Here is a 20,946-nt window from a genome sequence, read left to right as displayed (position 1 = left end):
TAGTTGTCTCTTTTTGGTCCTTGGGAAGATTGGCATGACAGGGAGGGATAAAGGAGGGAGAACATATTTACTCCAGAAGTGCTGCTGTTTTTCAGAACATTTTCGAACTTCTCTTTAGTTTACTTTGAGAAACAGTGTTAGCAAATCTTAATCCATTTGGGGTGGATTTGATTATAACAAAGTCAATTATTTGAAACCAAATTAGGTTATTGAGCCACGTAATGATTTTTCCCCCTCAGGAACTTTCACAGAAAGCACATTAGGTGCTAAAGCATGGCCACAATGAGGAAGTCCGTTATTGGACCATGGCTCTTTGTGTCACTTGAAATCTCTCCATTGATTTTTAATTTAATTTTGCCTGAAAGTGCCAGAAATGTCAAAGAAACAAATCAATATTATCTTGTTATTTGTCGATGCATGCTTTTTCTTCTTGTGAAATTTTGAACTATTTCAAGTTTTCTGAAAATTATATAGAGTATAATGCAAAGAACAACCTATGTCATTCCCTCTCCCTATCTTTGTCTTATTGAGATATTTTCTGGCTTCCATTTTTATTTCCTCTTTGATCCATAGGACTTACTTAAAAGTGTTATTATTGTTTAAAAGTTATATTAGTGATTGGTGTTGCTTTTAATTTCCAAACATTGAAATGAAGGCTTGATTATCTTTTATTTTTCCTCCTAAGTTAATTGTGCTACACTAGAGATTGTGACCTCTACCCTGTTAATTCTTTGGTATTTTTTAAGACTTGCATTTAGGCCTGTTGTGTGATCACTTTTTATAAATGGGTTTTGGTATGCTGAAAAGGATGGCGTAGTCTCTACATACTTGGCTCCATATTTGCTCATTGAACCAAACTTCCTGAACGTGTTCTTAAATTCTTTATCTTCTTAATCTTCATCCACCTGCTCTATTAGTAAGAAAGTCGGTTAAAAGCTCCCACTGATTGTTTTACATTAAATGTGTCCTCGTAATTCTGTTAAATTTGCTAAATGTATATGAAATTATGTTAAGTGCATATAAATTCATGATTGTTAATATCATTCTGGTCAGTTATTTCTTTTATCTTTATCTTAAGCTTTTTGCCTTGAAATCTGTTTTCTCTGATATTAACACAGCTGTACTGATTTTCTTTTGTTAGTATTTGCCTGGTGTATCCGTGTCCATCCTTATACTTTGAACTCTCTGTGCCTGTAGGTTTTAGGTAATTCAGTATTTATATAAATTAAATAGTAAGTATTTTTGTGAGGAGCTACTTTGAGACTATATAAGTATCTTCTTCCTCATCAAATTTGACTTACTGGCTTTAACATCCTTTTAAGTTTCTTTTCAAAATTATTACTGTGTTGTAGTGGCTATCTCATTCCATCATTCCTTCTATATTATTCCCTTTTACATTTTTAAACATGTTTTGTTTAAAACATGCATAAGGTTTTGTTTAAAATTTGCTTAAATTTAAATATTTTGTTTAAAATATGCATAAGGTTTACCATTTGAACCATTCTTAAGAGTATAATTCAGTGGTATTCACATTGTTGTGCAACCACCTTTTACGTTCATTTGTTGGCATTCTGTTGCAAGGTAAGAACTTTTTCTTCTCCCCAATTATGTCATTTATTTTAGTGGTTAGATTGTTTCAGGTTTGGGTAGTGGGATCCTCTGGTTTCTGGTTTTTGTTTGTTGTTTTGTTTTACTGTCTAGCACCACAAGATAGTCCAGGCTTCTCTTGTACTTTCCTGATTAACTAGCTCTGGAGTCAGTCCATTTCTCCAAGGGGACCATGATTGCTTTTAGCGGAGAATGATGTTGAGAAATTAATGTCTGGGCACTGGATATGTCATTGTTGATGTGGTATCATTACTCTAGGTCCTCTCAACAGACAGCCAGGAATATATATGTATATATACACACACAAATACACCTATATGGGTTTCCATATCCATCCATCTATATATTAAAAACCATGAGTACATACTGATACCTCCAATTGCAGTCCAACTATGCAGGGTTTATTCTAGCCTCCTCCCTTTTCATATTTGTAACTCCTTTCTCCAATAGTAAGAAACCAGACACTCACATTTACTCTTTCTCACACACTTTTTTTGCTGCCTGGTCACTTCATCCTTAACTATTTCGAATGCATCTCCCAAGAATGTGAACATTTTCCTTTCTGACTATAGCGTAATTACCATACTTGAGATACTAGTGTTATTCATATTCACATTTCTTCCAATTGACCCAATAATGGCCTTTGTAGCTTTTTTTCTTTTACTGGTGCAGGATCTGATCAAGGATCATTTTTCCATATTTAGCTGCCATGCTTCTGTTGTCCTTTTTAATCTAGAACATTTGTGCTTCTTTGTTTTGTTTTTTTATGACATTTACATTTGAAGAAGTCAGCCTAGTTGTTTTGCAAATTTGGATTTGTGTGATCATTTTTCATTATTGGATTAGATAAGAATCAGTTTAAATACGATTTTTTGGCAAGACTACAACTTAGGTGGCAGTGTGCTCCTTTCAGCATATCACATCAGGAGACCCATGATACCATTTTGTCCCTTTATTGGTGAGATTAAATTGGATCAGTTGGTCAAGATGATGGCAACCTTGGCCTTTCCCTTTTGTAATTAATAAATAATCTATAGTGCGATACTTTGAGACTTGTGAGTCCTGTTCCCCAACAGCCTTTTACCTGGTGGTTTTAGCATCTGAATGAGTTAACGCAGTGGTGGTTGCAAAATGGAGACTTTCTAATACTTTCATTTCTTCTGCATTTAGTAGTTTGGCATTCTTCTGTTGTCCCCCTCACCCCACAGTTTGTGCTGCTGGTTGGTTCTTCCATTAGCAGTATCTAACCTGCTGTTTAACTCACTGAGTTTTTTCATTTGTTGTGGGTGGGTTCTTTTTTTTTCTCCAGTTTTCAAGGTTTTACTTGGTTCTCTTTCATATATGCATGATTTATTTTAGTGTATCTTGTTTTGTTCTTATGTTTTCAATTTTTTCCTATCTCAGTCACTTTAAACATGACTTTCTAAAAGTCTCTGTCCTGTAGTTCAGTTATCTAAAGTTCTCGAAGATTAAATACTCACATTTTTGTCTTGTTGATTCCTTTGCTTGGAACCCTGTTTCCTCTTGTGATTTATGTATTTCTTGTTTGTTTTTGGTAAGTTTATCTGCAGTACAGTTCTATCTGTGCTTTTCTATCCTGGGCAGGCTGGATACAAGCCTTGTCTCCTAGCAGTTTTGTATTTGCCTCTGCCAAGTACCTAAGGAGTATTATGACCTTGAACTAACTTAGGTAATTTCTGGGCTAGGAGGTTCCTGGATTTCACAGGTAGTATAAATGGGTGTTCTAAACCCATATGTAAATGGATAATTTTTAAATCCCCATACAACTTAGATGAGTTTCCTTATTATCTCCTGGTGCCAGTGGACAGATTTTTTCCTTATCTACAAGAATGTGGCCATTTGAGGTTCTTGGCCCTGTGCTGGCTACAGGGGATAGAGGTAGGAGAAAAGGGTCTGAGTCCAACCCTACCTCTCCTTTGCCTCATTACCATTTCCCACTTGGGCAGTGAAATCCAAGCTGATAGGTTTCCCAAAGCCTACTGAATTCTCCAGAGCAGCCACAGCATCAGCTCACAGGGATGCTGGGGAAAAATAATATTTCCTGCCCTCAAGGAACTCAAATTCTGTTTGGGTAAAAAGACAGACTGTAGCCTTAAAGTGTAATAACTGCTCTGGTAGAATCCTCTAGAGGATTAAGTCCCCATATTAAGTATTAACATTTCCTAAAAGTAAATTTATAAATTTAAAAGTGTAATCGGCAGTCTCTTTGAATGCAACGCAGGAATTATTACAGGCTATAAAGAGAATGCAGTGTAGTACAGGGAAGAGTGAGTGGAGCTGCTGGCCCACAGAGTAGTTTATTAATAGGAAGCTGTAGTCGTACCATTCAGAAAGAGCTACTAAAAATTCAGGCAAGGAACTTCCTTAGCCTGTTTATTTCCTGAGGAAATTTGTCTTTTGTTTGTTTCTTGCTGAGTCATTTGAAAGTCTTAGAGAATGAAACAAGCTTAATTTTACAACAAAAATAAACAGATACTTTCAACCACTTGATTGATATTGCTCAGAAAATGTTCTTTTTAATTTTTAGCACAGGCAGTCTGTGTTCCCTAAAGAAGAGGTAATGTCAGGGAGGAGGGGAGAGAAGAGTCCCTTGGGGCTTTGTCTTCCTTGATTGCCATCGCCTAGGTGCCCAGATACCCAGTGTTCGTGTGCTAACTCTAAGTGTCACAGTTACTACAGCACACACTGATGCTCTTTAAATTCATTATTGTAGGGAGTCCAGATTCTACCTCGCCTTCCACCAGTCCTACCTTCTGGAACTACAATCGTTCCATGGGAGATTATGCACAGACTTTGAAGAAGTTTCAGTATCAGCTTGCCTGTAGGTCTCAGGCCCCGTGTGCTAACAAAGATGAGGCTGATCTCAGTTCTAAACAAGCTGCAGAGGAGGTAAATGGAAAATAAAAATGACTTAATATTTCTGATGGCAGATTGTTAGAAAGTCTCTTCTACTTCTGGAACATTTTTTGTCTGTAGTCTTCACTTTCACTGGCCAGAAACATAAATCTGGCACACATTAAACACTGGAGAGACTCCTATGTAACTTCGTGTATCTAAAACTGAATTGTATTGTACGTTTTAGTCTTCCTTGCATACAGTTGACATTAGTATCATGCCTAAAACATTTTTCTGCATTCATTTATAAGAAGGTATCTCAAGTATCTATTTGTACTTTGTATATACAAGACTCCTGCTTTTAAAATACATTTGGATTAGAACATTTGAACTTTATCAGTTTAATACCAAAAATAAGATTTTTGTTTTGTTAAAGCAGGAATGTTTTTTAAACATACCAACGTAAGGAATTTTAAAGATCTATCTGTGCATGAATAGCAACCAAGTGGGTAGTAAGAAAATTCTTGCATATTAATTAGATGAATATCAGTGTTGATGAAGTTGTTTTTCAGATTTTTTTTCCACATATTTTTGAGAGTTGAGGAAAGTGACCAATTTCTGACAAGATTTTTCCTCACTGATTGTTCATTTGAAACATATTTTTAATAGGTTTGGGCAAGAGTGACTATGAATAGACAACTTCTTGATCATATGGATTCGTGGACAGCTAAGTTCAGAAATGTAAGTTCTGACATTACTCTTCAGACAATACTGTTGCCTCTTACTATGCGAAGTGTGTTATTAGAATATTATTTAGAGGTGTTAATTACTAATTAGAGTATCAGAATTAATTATTATGAAAAATGCAATATGGATGGCACACATGTAAGGATAAACATGACATTTACCTTATGGTGTCTGTTTTCATCAGATTGTTTTTCTCTCCATATTTAGTAAATCAGTTTCTTTGGAGTGGATAAAGAAATAACATATCTAGTTATTAAGATCTTCCCAACAGCGCAGTTTTATTTATTTTTTTTTCAAAAAATTTTTTTTCAATTTTATTTTTCAAAGAGCTTTTCTGGCAGAACCTTTTATATGTCTGGAAATATGAGGGAAACAAAAATGAGGTCCTTGCCCTCAGGGAACTTTTAAGTTAGAGAGAGAAGGTAATATATATTATAAGCTCCTTCAGAATATTTCAGTTTCTTCAGTTGTTTTAGAGAAGAACCCTCTTCTCTTTGGCCAATTCATACAGAATAAGTGAGTTCCCTTGTTTCAGCCCTGCCTCTTTCTGCCCCTCTGTAGTCTCTGTATGTCCCAAGTTCTGTTGGACACGCTGGCCCCCCTCCACTGCAGGTAGTTCCGCTTGGATTCCACGGAGGCTGCCACTTCTTCCACTATTTCACCCTTCAACACTCATCCACTCACTCTACATCTTCGAGAAATACGTTGAAATCACTTGTCTACTTTTTTATTCTTTTACTATAATTTTAATTAGGTATCAGGAGGGAGTAGTGAAAATAGCAGCCTGTTTTCTTGAACCAGAAGCACTGGATGGCTTTCTAAACATAAAAATTCCCTCACGAGGATGAAAGGTACAACATAGGGAATATAGCCCTGAACCCCTTGGGTAATTTTGTTGCAGCCCAAGGGTGGCTCGCGAGTACAATGCATTGAGTAAATGTTGGAAGAATGAATGAGTAAAATGATGTCCTAGTACTGTACTCTCTTTTATTTCTAATTACAGTCTTGAAAGTTTCAAGTTTTTTTGGATATTTTTTAAAAAGCAGTGTGCATATAGCATATAATATTGTGTAATACTACTTACTAGCAGAGTCTGGTTAGCACTCGGTGATCAAAGACATCAATATTTGTAGCAAAACATGTGAATAGTCACACTAAGTGTGTAAATAGCCTCATTGGAATTTAGTTCAGGCCTTGCGGTGTATCTGATTTGCTTGCTAAATGGATTACTGAAAAGTTTTGTTTTTATAGATTTCTTAATTCACAAATTTGTATAAGGAATTGTAGACTTGTATTTCATCGGAAACTTTTTCACCCTTCCATTTTATAGTTAAACAGAAGCATGGAAACAGAACTAAAGTAGCAGTTAAAGTTGCCACGAACACCTACGCGAAACACATAACACACGAACAACTCAAATGGGGTGTTTCCTTGGACAGTCTTTTCACATCCGGAATTGGATTGATGTTAGCCATCCAAAGTGGCATTTGAAGTTCTAATCCTAAAGGAATATTTTAATATGCATAAACCACTATCAAATAGATCTGTTTTCCACGTAGTTAGCAAATTGAGTAAGCCTGCTGAGTTAATTATGTTAGTTTGAAAAACTATCTTATTAATTACAAACCAATATAAACACGACATGGATAAATGTATGATAATTGCTGTAGAAATGTAAATCGGAGATTATCCTTTTTTAGCTAAGTATAATAACCACAGGAAATTTTGAGAAAAACTTAACTAAAATTTTTATATTTTCGTCAGCAAAAAGCAGGCATATGTGCTTTAAGAGTATAACTTTTTACACTATTTTTTTACTTTTTACACTAATATTTTACAATATTAACAGAATATTCAAGTACAAGACAGTAAAAATATTCTTAGTGTTTCATGAATATCATTATTTGAGAAATACTTTAGAATTATGTGTGTGAAATCTTTGCCTTGTTTCTTCCCTAGTGGATCAATGAGACAATATTAGTGCCACTGGTACAAGAGATTGAGTCTGTCAGCACACAGATGAGACGAATGGGCTGTCCCGAGCTTCAGATAGGAGGTATGTGAAAATAGAGAGCAACATTTGATTTTCCTTCAGTGAATCTGCCAAGTAGAAATTTTCTTTTTTTATTGGGCTGTTTAACAACTTCCTTTGTTATCTTGAGGTGAGGACAAAACTAAATGTTTATGATATATGTTAGAATTTACTTGCCGTGCAGTTCACCCCTTTTTTTTTTTTTCAACGTTTTTGTTTTTGTTTTTGTTTTTGTTTTTTTTTATTTTTGGGACAGAGAGAGACAGAGCATGAACGGGGGACGGGCAGAGAGAGAGGGAGACACAGAATCGGAAACAGGCTCCAGGCTCCGAGCCATCAGCCCAGAGCCTGACGCGGGGCTCGAACTCACGGACCGCGAGATCGTGACCTGGCTGAAGTCGGACGCTTAACCGACTGCGCCACCCAGGCGCCCCGCAGTTCACCCCTTTAAAGTCTACAATTCAGAGATTTGAGTTGTGCAAACAATCAAGTTTAGAATATCTCATCACCCAAAAAGGAAACCCCACATAACCTTTAGCAGTCACCCTGTTTTCCCAATAACGCATTCCCCAGCCCAAGGCAACTACCAATTTACTTTCTTAAATTTTTTTTTAATGTTTATTTATTTTTGAGAGAGAGAGAGAGAGTGTGAGTGTGGGAGGGATAGAGAGAGAGGGAGACACAGAATCTGAAGCAGGCTCCAGGCTCTGAGCTGTCAGCACAGAGCCTGATGTGGGGCTCAAACCCACAAACTGCGAGATCATGACCTGGGCCAAAGTTGGATGCTTAACCAACTGAGCCACCTACGTAGCTACTTAGGCGCCCCCCCACAAATCTACTTTCTATCTCTATAGATAAGTGTGTTCTAGATATTTCATATGAATGGAATCGTATAGCATGTTGTCATTTATGACTGGCTCTTTCACTTAATATGTTTTCAAGGTTCATCCATGTGTGTTGTGACATTTATCATTGCTTCGTTTCATTTTATTGCCAGACAGTGTCCTGTTATATTGATCTACAACATTTTGTTTACCCATTTATCAGTTGGTTGACATTTGAGTTTTCACTTTTGGGCTATCATGAATAATGCTGCTATAAAGAGTTGCATGCAGGTGTTTGTGTGGACATAGGTTTTAATTTCTCCAGGCTAGAATGACTGAGCCATGTGGTAACTCCATGTTTATTCTTTTGAGGAACAGCCAGACTATTTTCTAAAGTAGCTGTGCTGTTTTACATTCCCACCAGCAGCGTATGAGGGTTTCAGTTCCTCACATCTTCACCAACACTTGTCTATCCTTTTGATTATAGTTATCCTAATGGGTGTGAAATGGTTCCTCATTGTGGTTTTGATTTGCATTTTCCTGATGTCTACTGATGTTGAGCATCTTTTCTTGTGCTCATTGGCCATTCATACATTTTCATAGGAGAAAAAAATACCTTTTCCGATCCTTTACCATTTTTAAATTCAATTATTTGTCTTTCTTTTTAAGTTTGTTTATTATGAGAGAGAGAGAGAGAGAGAGAGAGAGAGAGAGAACGAGCAGGGGAAGGAAAGAGAAAGAGGGAGAGAGAGAATCCCAAGCAGGTCCCACACTGTCAGCACAGAGCCCAACATGGGGCTCGAACTCATGAACCATGAGATCCATCACCTGAGCCAAAATCAAGAGAAGGACGCTAAACTGACTGAGCCACCCAGGTGTCCCTGGGTTATTTGTCTTTTTATCATTGAGGTGTTTTTTATGTTCTAGATACAAGTCCCTTGTCAGATATTAATTCCAAAGTTGTACAAAGCATAAAGAATGTGTAACAGTGCTAATTGAAAATCACCTATTTTCAACTCTTTTACCTGCAAAAAATGAAACTATTAAGGTTCCATATAATTTGCCAAAAATATATTTACCATAACTTATTTAGGGTTAAGTAATTAGGTTTCAAAATAAAAAGGAGTATCTTAGTCAAGCGCCTCTTTCTTATTTTTTTTATTAAAAAAATTTTTTTAATGTTTGTATTGTTGTATATTTGAGAGAGAGAGAGACAGAGCATGAGCAGGGATGGGGCAGAGAGAAACGGAGACAGAATCTGAAGCAGGCTCCACACTCTGAGCAGTCAGCACAGAGCCTGACACAGGGCTCAAACCCACGATCTGGGAGATTATGACTTGAGCCAAGGTCGAATGCTTAACCGACTGAGTCACCCAGGCGCCCCTCAACCACCTCTTTGTAGAGAATAAATTTTTCCTTGAAATATTTAAGTGCTTTGGATTGCACATTAGTACTTTCTACTTACTTTGCATGTCTTTTATTTATTTATTTTTTTACTTTGGGTGTCTTTTGATCAGCCTTTATTCTCTGGAGACTAAGAATAGAATTGTATATCCCAAAGGTGTCTATTCAGTATCTAAATGTTTCGTGTAATTTGTATAACCCTCACATCAACCTTGAAAGCTAGCTGTCAGTGTCCCATTTTATGGATGAGGCTGCTAAGACACAAATTAAGTATCTTGCCCAGTGTCAACACAGAATAGTGTTTTGAGGCCAGAGCTGTTAGACTGCAAAGCCCAGAATAGTTACTTTCTAGATCTTGGTAATGTTATTTGAACCTGTGCTTGTTTTCTTTGAGCTTTCTTTAAAAGCTATAAAAATGTTATTTTCTACAGCATTTTACCAGTGTGATGTGCTTTTTAAAAAAAACAACATTGCTGGGGCGGCTCCTGGGTGGTTCAGTCGGTTAAGCGTCTGACTTCAACTCAGGTCTTGATCTCACGGTTTGTGGGTTCAAGCCCCACATCAGACTCTGTGCTGGCAGCTTGGAGCCTAGAGCCTGCTTCAGATTCTGTGTCTCCCTCTATCCCTGCCCATCCACCCGTTCATACTCTGTCTCAAAAATAAATAAAAACTTTAAAATAAAAAAGGACAACATTGCTTTGTGACTACAAAATGCAGTGTATATTATGTTCATTGTAGAAAGGCTGGAAAGTAGAGACAGAAATACACAAGAATATTATCCATAATTCTGCTTCCAGAGATAACAACTATCAATTTTAAGTCACAATTATTATTTTTGATTATGATACTAACTACATATATGTATATCAATTGTAAGTTATACCATAATATAACATTAAAATTTAAAAACTGTATATTTAGGAGCCGAGGACATATATCACACATGTACATTTTTTTTTTTCAATATATGAAATTTATTGTCAAATTGGTTTCCATACAACACCCAGTGCTCATCCCAAAAGGTGCCCTCCTCAATACCCATCAGCCACCCTCCCCTCCCTCCCACCCCCCATCAACCCTCAGTTTGTTCTCAGTTTTTAAGAGTCTCTCATGCTTTGGCTCTCTCCCACTCTAACCTCTTTTTTTTTTTTTTTCCTTCCCCTCCCCCATGGGTTTCTGTTATGTTTCTCAGGATCCACATAAGAGTGAAACCATATGGTATCTGTCTTTCTCTGTATGGCTTATTTCACTTAGCATCACACTCTCCAGTTCCATCCACGTTGCTACAAAGGGCCAGATTTCGTTCTTTCTCATTGCCACGTAGTACTCCATTGTGTATATAAACCACAATTTCTTTATCCATTCATCAGTTGATGGACATTTAGGCTCTTTCCATAATTTGGCTATTGTTGAGAGTGCTGCTATAAACATTGGGGTACAAGTGCCCCTATGCATCAGCATTCCTGTATCCCTTGGGTAAATTCCTAGCTGTACATTTTTTTTTAATGTTTATTTTTGAGAGAGAGCGCTTGTGTGTGCAAGTGGGGGAGGGGCAGAGGAAGGGGGACAGAGGATCTGAATCAGCTCTGTGCTGACAGCAGAGGGCCCAGTGTGGGGCTTGAACTCATAAACCGCAATATCATGACCTGAGCTGAAGTCACACGCTCAACCAACTGAGCCACTTTAAATTAGGGTCATACATGAATGGATAAAGAAGATGTGGTATATATACACAATGGAGTTTTACTCAGCAATCAAGAAGAATGAAATGTTGCCATTTGCAACTACGTGGATGGAACTGGAGGGTATTATGCTAAGTGAAATTAGTCAGAGAAAGACAAATATCATATGACTTCGCTCATGAGGACTTTTAAGAGACAAAACAGATGAACATAATGGAAGGGAAACAAAAATAATATAAAAACAGGGATGAGGGACAAAGCATAAGAGACTCATAAATATGGAGAACAAACAGGGTTACTGGAGGGGTTGTGGGAGGGGGGATGGGCTAAATGGGTAAGGGGAACTAAGGAATCTACTCCTGAAATCATTGTTGCACTATATGCTAACTAATTTGGATGTAAATTAAAAAAAAAAAAAAATTAGGGTCATACAATTTTGTTGACTGCTTTTTCCCCCAGTTTTTCTATTTGTTAAATATTCTCCAGTACTGGTTTTGTGGCTAGATTGTATTTTTTTTTATATGTGTAATACATTGTATTTAACTGATCTTGATTATCTAAAATGTAGGGCTTTTTCCCTTTGTTGTTATTAATAATGCTGTGAGTAAATACCATTTTGCCTAAATCTTTGTGTACATTTGTAATGATTTCTTGGGGATAATTTCTTAGAAGTGGAGTTGGGGCACCTGGGTGGCTCACTTGTTTAAGCGTCTGGTCTTGGCTCAGGTCATGATCTCAGGACTTGTGAGTTAGAGCCCCGCATCGGGCTCTCTGCTGTCAGCGTGGAGCCTGCTTCAGATTCTCTCCCTGTCTCTCTGCCCCTCCCTCACCAGTGGGCACACGCACATTCTCTCTCTCTCAAAAAATAAATAAACATTAAAAAAAAAAAAAAAAGAAGTGGTTAGTTCAGTAGGAATAAATACATCAAAGCTTTGATGATGTACCTAACCCTTTGAAAAGCTTATGCCAGTTTATACTCTAGCAACCATGTCACATAGAAGAATGCCTTTTTCCCCAACACTGGATATTACTAGTAAGGTTGGACGTTCTGAAAATTTTTGCTTATTAATTTCTTTGTATAGTTGTGTTTCCTGATATGATAAGAGAAATCACTGTCATAAAAAGTTTCTGCTTGTCAGTGGCTTAAGAGGCAACTTTTTTTTTTTTTTTGAGAGAGAGAGCACTTGAGAGTGGGAGGGGCAGAGGGAAAGAGAGGGAATGAGAATCTTTTTTTTTTTAAGTTTTTTTTTATTTTTGGCAGAGAGAGAGAGAGAGAGAGAGAGAGCGAGTGAGCATGAGCGGGGGAGGGGCAGAGAGAGAGACACAGAATCCGAAGCAGGCTCCAGGCTCCGAGCTGTCAGTACAGAGCCTGATGTGGGGCTTGAACCCACAGACTGTGAGATCATGACCTGAGCTGAAGTCGGACCCTCAACCGACTGAGCCACCCAGGCGCCCCAAGAATGAGAATCTTAGGCTCCATGCTCAGCAGGAAGTCCAACACTAGACTCTGTCTCACGGCCGTGAGATCATGACCTGAGCCAAAATCAGGAGTTGGACACTTAGCTGACTGAGCCACCCAGGTGCCCCAAGGGGCAACTTTTAACTCAATGTGATTTTTTTTTTTTAAGTTTATTTATTTATTTTGAGAGAGAGCGAGCGAGCAAGCACAAGCAGGAGAGGAACAGAGAGCAGGGGAGGGAGAGAGAGGGAGAGAATCCCAAGCAGGCACTGTCGGTGCAGAGCCCGACGTGGGGCTCGAACCCACGAACTGTGAGATCATGACCTGAGCCAAAATCGAGTTAGACACATAACCAACTGAGCCACCCAGAACCCCTCAACGTTTGTTTTTTTTTTTTTTTTAATTTTTTTTTTTAACGTTTATTCATTTTTGAGAGAGAGAGACAGAGCATGAATGGGGGAAGGTCAGAGAGAGAGGGAGACACAGAATCTGAAACAGGCTCCAGGCTCTGAGCTGTCAGCACAGAGCCCGACGCGGGGCTTGAACTCACGGACCGCGAGATCGTGACCTGAGCTGAAGTCGGCCGCTTAACCGACTGAGCCACCCAGGCGCCCCTCAACGTTTTTTTTTTTTTTTAAGTTTATTTATTTTGAGAGAGCTCTCACAAGCTGAGTAGGGGTGGGGCAGAGAGAGAATCCCAAGCAGGCTAAGCTGTCAGCGATGAGCCCTACACGCAGAGCCCCACTGGGGGCTCAAACGTACCAACTGAAAGATCGTGACCTGAGCCAAAATCAGAGCTGGTCACTTAACCGACTGAGTCACCCAAGCACCCCAGCTCAACCTGATTTTGAAAGCTATCGTGCATCTTTTTATACATACCCCCACAAAAAAATTTTGTATTAGTTGTTTATAGATTTACCAGAATGGATCTGGCTGCTGCTTTTGGCATGTGTGTGCATGTGGTGTGTGTTTTTATAAATCTGGCCACCATGCCAGAAATAAAATAAATTGTAGGTAAAGGAGATAATGCTCATGGTGAAAATAAACTATTCTATTCTTACTTTCACTTATTCCTTCAACGCCTATTGAAGAACGCCACATGAAGAATAATCTGTGTCCTATGTGTTTTGTTTTTAACAGAGGCTAGCATTACTAGCTTGAAGCAAGCTGCTCTGGTCAAAGCTCCTCTCATCCCGACTTTGAACACGATTGTGCAGTATCTAGACCTTACACCCAATCAGGAATACTTGTTCGAAAGGATTAAAGGTAACTAGTAATTTGAAGAGGAAAAAAATTTCACTACTTTGAGATTTTGTAAATAAAAGTAACAAGGGGAAAAAAATTTTAAGTATCACTTTTTTTTTTGTTTTATGAACATATATTTAATTAGGGCTTAATTAAGGCTTATTATACTTGAATAACGTTTGGGTTTTATATTTCATATTGCCTAAGAATTGTCAAAATGATGTAGTTAGCCTTAAATGTGCTCATTAATTGCATTCTGTAGAGGGAAACTTAAATGTGAGATACATGGGCTGCAGTAAATATTTCACCTATTTTCTACCCTTAAACCACTAAGAACGGGTGCCACTGTGACATTCCTTATCATTTTAGCATGTTGGTCCTTCTTTCTTTCAATTCTTGTAATGTATATTTAATGTGTTGCTACTTTGAATTTCTGTTATATTCGGATTATTTGGAGGGAAATGTGATCTTCTGAGGAGACGGACTTGAGAATCAGGAAAGTTAGCCTCCCTGATACTCCCAAACTCTCTTTATGCTTCCCTGCTGTTATTTGGATAAACTGTAAAAATTTCTCATCAGTAAAAAAAGCTTTAGAAATAGTATTTCACTCTTCAGATTTATCATAAATCTTAACTTGAAAACATTATGGTACCCTCTCTCCCCCAGGTTTGGACTGGGGTTCAGAAATAAGCATTTTTCATGACTTTTAAAAAAACTTTTATCAGGAGAATTCAGATATTCCTAACACTAAACACAACAGTGTGCTCAAGCCTCCTGTACACAGCCCCTGGGCCTGGCAGCCTTTAGCCTCTCGGCACCCCTGGCCCTATCTATATCCCCATCTACCTGCTCCCCTCCTGTGTTATATATAGTTCTATGTGCTGTTGTCACTTCATCTGTAAACAGCTTTGTATGTGTCTCAAAGATAAGGCCTTTTAAAAACATAACCTCAGTACAATTATCACACCTATTATTTAAAAAAAAATTTTTTTTAACGTTTATTTATTTTTGAGACAGAGAGAGACAGAGCATGAACGGGGGAGGGGCAGAGAGAGAGGGAGACACAGAATCCGAAGCAGGCTCCAGGCTATGAGCCATCAGCCCAGAGCCTGACGCGGGACTCGAACTCACGGACCATGAGATCGTGACCTGAGTTGAAGTTGGACGTTTAACCGACTGAGCCACCCAGGCACCCCCACACCTATTATTTTTAAAACAATTTCTTTATATCATGAAATATATAGCCTATGTATGTACGGATTTCCATCCATCCATCCATCTCATAAAATGTGTAATTACTTTGTTTGGTATTGCTTGAATTGGGATTCAGATATTATCATATATTGTGACTAGTTGGTACAGCATTTTAGTTCCTTTTAAGCTATAGGTTTCCTGTCCATCCTTTTTTTCATTTACAACTTATTTGTTGAAAAAACTGGATTGTTTGTCCTGTAGAGTTGTCCACGTTGTGGATTTTACTGAATGCATGCCCATGGGGTATGGTTTTACACGATCCTCTGTCCTCTGTATTTCGTGTAAATTCAGGTTGCAATATTTTGGCAAGATTGCCTGACAGATAGCAAGGTGTTTGTATATCCAGAAAGAAATGTGTGTGCACACATATATACAAAGTACATATAAAGTATTGTTATATACTAGATCAAATATACAAAAAAGCTTAAAAAATTGTACTTAAAAAAGTACAATGAACAGATAGAGGCCTTCTAGATTAAACAGCAACATTTTGCTATAGTTGATTCTCCTTGTCTACCTATATACACACACACTTTTTTTTTTACTCTACCATTTGAAATTCATTACAGACATCATTACTTGTTAGTATGATAATTCCTAAAAATGAGAACATTCTCTTACATAAACCTAGTACATTTAACAGACCTTTAAAATTACCAATATTTCTAAAATCATCTAATATATAATTCATATTCAAGTTTCCCAATTGTCCAAAGAATGTTACTCTTTTTTTTTCCTAACCAGAGTAGAGTCTGGTTTCACACATTACCTTATGGTGTTTTATCTTTCTTTGGTCTCTTTCTCTAGAACAGTTCTGTCCCCCTTTTCTCCCCACATGACGTAGACTTTTTTAAGAATCCCGAATGGTAGTTTTATTCTGTGTTTTGGAATTGTCTGGTTTTTTTTTTTTCATGGTGATGTGTGAGTTACTATTTTATATCTTGTGTTTATGTTAGGGTGTTTTCATCAGGTTTTGAAGGTGTTATGCTTCCCTTATTGTAACCCCTTAGCCTTTTCTTGTTCTTCTTCTTCTTTTTTTTTTTTTTTTCTTTTTTTTGCATATTTTTGGCTTCTTAAATTTCATCTTTGTTGCTTCAGAACTTTCTCAGGGAGGCTGTATGAGTTCATTTAGGTGGAATAGAGGTGGAGACTTCAAAGGACGGAAGTGGGATACAGACCTGCCCACTGACTCAGCTGTAAGTCACTACTTCTGTTTTCTCAGTTTACCATTTTCCCATGTTAATTGGATTTATGTGCTTTTATTTTCCATTATAAAAATAAATATTAAAAAGAACTTAGAAACTAAGAAATAAAAGTTTAAAATTGTACCAGCATCTATCTTAACCACTGCCATCTATCTCAAACCACTTAATAGTTTGGTGGGGTTTTTTGGTTGTTGTTGTTGTTGTTGTTGTTTTAATTTTTTTTTAATGTTTATTTGTGAGAGAAAGAGACACAGAGTGTAAGTGGGGGCGGGACAGAAAGAGGGAGACACAGAATCTGAAACAGGCTCCAGGCTCTGAGCTGTCAGCACAGAGCCCGACGCAGGGTTCAAACCCACGAGCAGTGAGATCATGACCTGAGCCAAAGTTGGAGGCTTAACCGATGAGCCACCCAGGCACCCCCTGGAGAGAGAAAATCTTTTAAGCAGGCTCCATGCTCAGTACGGAGCCTAACGCAGGGCTTGATCTCACAACCCTAAGATCGTGACCTGAGCCAAAATCAAGAGTCATATGCTTAACTGACTGAGTCACCCGGGTGCCCCAAGATTGTGCTATTTTTTAATGTTTTTATCATAGTTGTTATCCCATACATAAAATTTTGTATCCTTTTTTTTTTTTTTTCACTTTTGTTGTGTTTAAGTATTTTTTCATTATTACCCAATGTCCATTAACTTTTCCTATGTTGGACCTAAAAGTTTGAGAAATGTGGTAGGGGAGGAACTTTTGTTTTTCTGTTTTAAATAATATTGTAACTGGGGCGTCATGGTGGCTCAGTCGGTTAAGCATCCGTCTTCAGTTCAGGTCATGATTTCATGGTTTGTGAGTTCGAGCCTCACATCGGGCTCTGTGCTGACAGCTCAGAGGCTGGAGCCTGCTTCGAATTCTGTGTCTCCCTCTCTCGCTGTCCCTCCCTCATTCACGTTCTGTCTCTCTCTGTCTCTCTCTTTCTCTCTCAAAAGTAAGTAAACATTGGGGCGCCTGGGTGGCTCAGTCGGTTAAGCGTCCGACTTCGGCTCAGGTCACGATCTCGCGGTCCGTGAGTTCGAGCCCCGCGTCGGGCTCTGGGCTGATGACTCAGAGCCTGGAGCCTGCTTCGGATTCTGTGTCTCCCTCTCTCTCTGCCCCTCCCTCGTTCATGCTGTGTCTCTCTCTGTCTCAAAAATAAATAAACGTCGTGCTCGCTTCGGCAGCACATATACTAAAAATAAATAAACGTTAAAAAAAATTTAAAAAAAAATAAGTAAACATTACAAAAAAATTTAATATTGTAAGGAATATCATGGTTCATGTTTATTCTTGGGGATTATGGCTTTAAGAAAGATTCCTAGAATTAAGATTTATGAAATCAAAGAGTGTAAAGTTTTTGAACATTTAAGCGTTTCAAGGTCATGTTTTTTATTTTTTAATAGTGACTGTCAGTGTGGAAAACATAAAGCTTCAAATGATGATATTCAAATTGAGAATGTATGTCTATTTTTATCTTGGTTTTTTGTTATTAACCATATGAGTATGAATGATCCACTTAACAGAAGACTTGGAATGTCTTGCTTTGTCTTTTCATTTTATAGATTTCATCTTATAAATATAACTACTTGAAAGCATTTTGCTAGTTCTCTCTTTAGAGAAACATTTAAAGATTGGAGTCATCATAAACAGCAGTGTTTTTAAAGGGCTTATATCTATGATAGATTTTCATGCTGATTTAAAAAAATTGTTTCCTCATCTTCAGATCATCATGCATGTATTTTGCACCTACCTTGATTCCAGATTGCCTCCCCATCCTAAGTACCCTGACGGGAAGACATTTACTTCTCAGCACTTTGTTCAGACACCAAATAAACCAGGTATAAACCTCCTAACAGAATGAGTTGAGATTTTCACATGAGATATATCTAGAGGTTTAGCTTGTTTTTTAATGTAGCATATTTCCTTTACAGATGTGACAAATGAGAATGTTTTTTGCATCTATCAGAGTGCTATCAACCCTCCTCATTATGAGCTAATCTACCAGCGTCATGTGTACAATCTTCCAAAGGTACTTCTTTTTAAAAAAAATTTTAGTGTTTATTTTTGAGAGAGAGAGACAGAGTACGAGCTGGAGGGGGGCAGAGAGAGAGGGAGACACAGAATCTGAAGCAGGCTCCAGGCTCTGACCTGTCAGGACAGAGCCGGACGCAGGGCTTGAACTCATGAACCGTGAGATCATGGCGGAGCCAAAGTCGGACACTTAACCGACGGAGCCCCCCAGGCGCCCCCAAAGTTACTTCTAAATGTAGAAATGGCTATTGAGGAAGGTCATGGTGACTTGCTTTGATAATATTTTTTAAATTAAAGTCTCTTGTCTAAGGAACAGGTAAACTGTTTAAATTAGGGAAAATGAGTTTCTTAAATGTCCCTTTTTTAAACTATAAAAGTAATATATGCTTAATTTGGGAAAGTATAAAGAAGAAAGAGCAGGGGCACCTGGGTGCCTCAGTCGGTTAAGGATGCGACTTCGGCTCAGTTCATGATCTCACAGCTCACGGGTTTGAGCCCCACGTCGGGCTCGGCATTGGCAGTGCGGAGGCTGCTTGGGATCCGTGCTCTCTCCTCACTCTCTGTCCCTCCCCCACTCACACTTTGTCTCATAATAAATAAATTCTGAAAAGAAAGATCACTCATTCCATTACTTAAAGGCAGCTATTGTTAACATTTTTGTTGTATTGCCTTTGGTAAATTTCATTTTGGCCTTTTCTCTGTGCTATTTTATGGGTTGAAATCGTATTATTTATGTAGTTTTATTTCCTTTTAAAAATTAACTTCCTTAAAGAACTCTTTTGCACTGGGAATGCAAACTGGTGCAGCCACTCTGGAAGACAGTATGGAGGTTCCTCAAAAAATCAAAAATAGAACTATCCTATGACCCAGTAATTGCACTACTAGGTATTTATCCAGAGGATACAGAAATGCTGTTTTGGCGGGGCACATGCACCCCAATGTTTATAGCAGGGCAATCAACAATAGCCAAAGTATGGAAAGAGCCCAAATGTCCATCGACAGATGAACGTATAAAGAAGATGTGGTATATGAATACAATGGAATATTACCTAGTAATCAAAAAGAATGAAATCTTGCCATTTGCAACAACATGGATGGAACTAGAGTGTATTATGCTAAGCGAAATAAGTCAGAGAAAGATATCACATGATTTCACTCATATGTGGAATTTAAGAAACACAACAGATGAACATAGGGGAAGGGAAGCAAAAATAAGATAAAAACAGAGAGGGAGACACATCGGAAGAGACTCTTACAGAGAACAAACTGAGGGTTGCTGGTTGGGTTGGGTAGGGGGATGGGCTAAATGGGCGATGGGCCCTAAGGAGGACACTGGTTGGGATGAACACTGGGTGTTATATGTAAGTGATGAATCACTAAATTCTATTCCTGAAATCATTATTACACTCTATGTAACTAACTTGGATTTAAATTTTTTTTTTAAAGTGAATGGTAGAAAAAAAAAATCTTTCTTAATTTAATTAACTTAAATATAATTTTCCATCCTATAAAAATATTTCATAGAAATACTTTTTAATGGCTATAAAAAAGTTATCATTATATGGGGTGACTGGGTGGCTCAGTCGGTTAAGCATCCGACTCCAGCTCAGGTCATGATCTTGCAGTTCGTGAGTTCAAGTCCTGCATCGGGCTCTGTGCAGACAGCTTGGAGCCTGGAGCCTGCTTCAGAATCTGTGTCTCCCTCTCTCTCTGCCCCTCCCCTGCTCACACTCTGTCTCTCAAAAAATAAATAAGTGTTAAAAAAATTGGGGGGGGGGGAGGGCGGCACCTGGGTGGCTCAGTCGGTTGAGCGTTCGACTTTGGCTCAGGTCACGATCTCACAGTCTGTGAGTTCAAGCCCCGCATCAGGTTCTGTGCTGACAGCTCGGAGCCTGGAGCCTGCTTCAAATTCTGTTTCCCTCTCTCTCTGCCCCTCCCCCACTCATGCTGTGTCTCTCTCTGTGTGTCAAAAATAAATAAAAACATTAAAAAAATTTTTTTTCTGAATTGTTTTAAGTTTATTATAAAATTGTAACATAATTTATTCAACCGTTCCCCTACCATTGAACATTTTGGATGTTCTAAATCTTTGTTTTATAAATACTGCTGAATATTCATCTTTATGGATATAGCGGTCTACATTTTGGGTAATTTCGTTAAAGTCCAAAAGTGGAATTCTTGGTTACAGAATATTTTCAAAGCTTTTAAAATATATCATCAAACTACTTTTATACAAAAGGTTATGTACCAGTTTACATTTCTATTCAGGTATCTTACTCTTAACTGCAGACTTCAGTTCTATTGATGAGCTTTGTAGTTATTGTTGTTACCAGCTTCTTTACAAAAAAATTTTATATTGACTATAATCATAAATCGTGTTCTCCATCAGATTCCTAGAAGAGAGTATTAATTGCATTTTTTTCAAATTTAATATTCCAGCTTTATAAGTGCTAATATTTTGGGCCACTGAAGTTTCTGTACAAATCCATGCAAATGAAAGTCTGAATTACACGGAATTCTGAGTTAGTAGAATGTGAATTGATAGGATCTGCATTTATCTTTTTGTTTGGTTTGT

General features: G+C 37.9%; 1 protein-coding gene across 6 annotated transcripts in view; it reads left to right on the top strand.

Moving 5' to 3' along the window:
• The window catches only part of TMEM209 (transmembrane protein 209), a 36,211-nt gene that overhangs the window by 9,185 nt on the left and 6,080 nt on the right, over window positions 1-20,946 (top strand). For 3 of the 6 annotated variants that reach the window (XM_049641863.1, XM_049641865.1, XM_049641861.1), the window contains 7 exons: window positions 4,343-4,518; window positions 5,134-5,205; window positions 7,171-7,267; window positions 13,753-13,878; window positions 16,210-16,307; window positions 18,064-18,178; window positions 18,272-18,369. In XM_049641863.1, the coding sequence (XP_049497820.1) occupies window positions 4,343-4,518; window positions 5,134-5,205; window positions 7,171-7,267; window positions 13,753-13,878; window positions 16,210-16,307; window positions 18,064-18,178; window positions 18,272-18,369 (782 nt within the window). Of the gene's footprint in view, window positions 1-4,342; window positions 4,519-5,133; window positions 5,206-7,170; window positions 7,268-13,752; window positions 13,879-16,209; window positions 16,308-18,063; window positions 18,179-18,255; window positions 18,370-20,946 lie in introns of those variants that run through there. The other 3 variants (XR_007460083.1, XR_007460084.1, XM_049641864.1) reach the window with 3 other exon arrangements.

Source organism: Panthera uncia, chromosome A2 (assembly GCF_023721935.1).
Source record: "Panthera uncia isolate 11264 chromosome A2, Puncia_PCG_1.0, whole genome shotgun sequence".
Lineage (NCBI taxonomy): Eukaryota > Metazoa > Chordata > Mammalia > Carnivora > Felidae > Panthera > Panthera uncia.
Note: the sequence above shows the minus strand (reverse complement) of the source record. Positions and strands in the feature narration are given on the sequence as shown.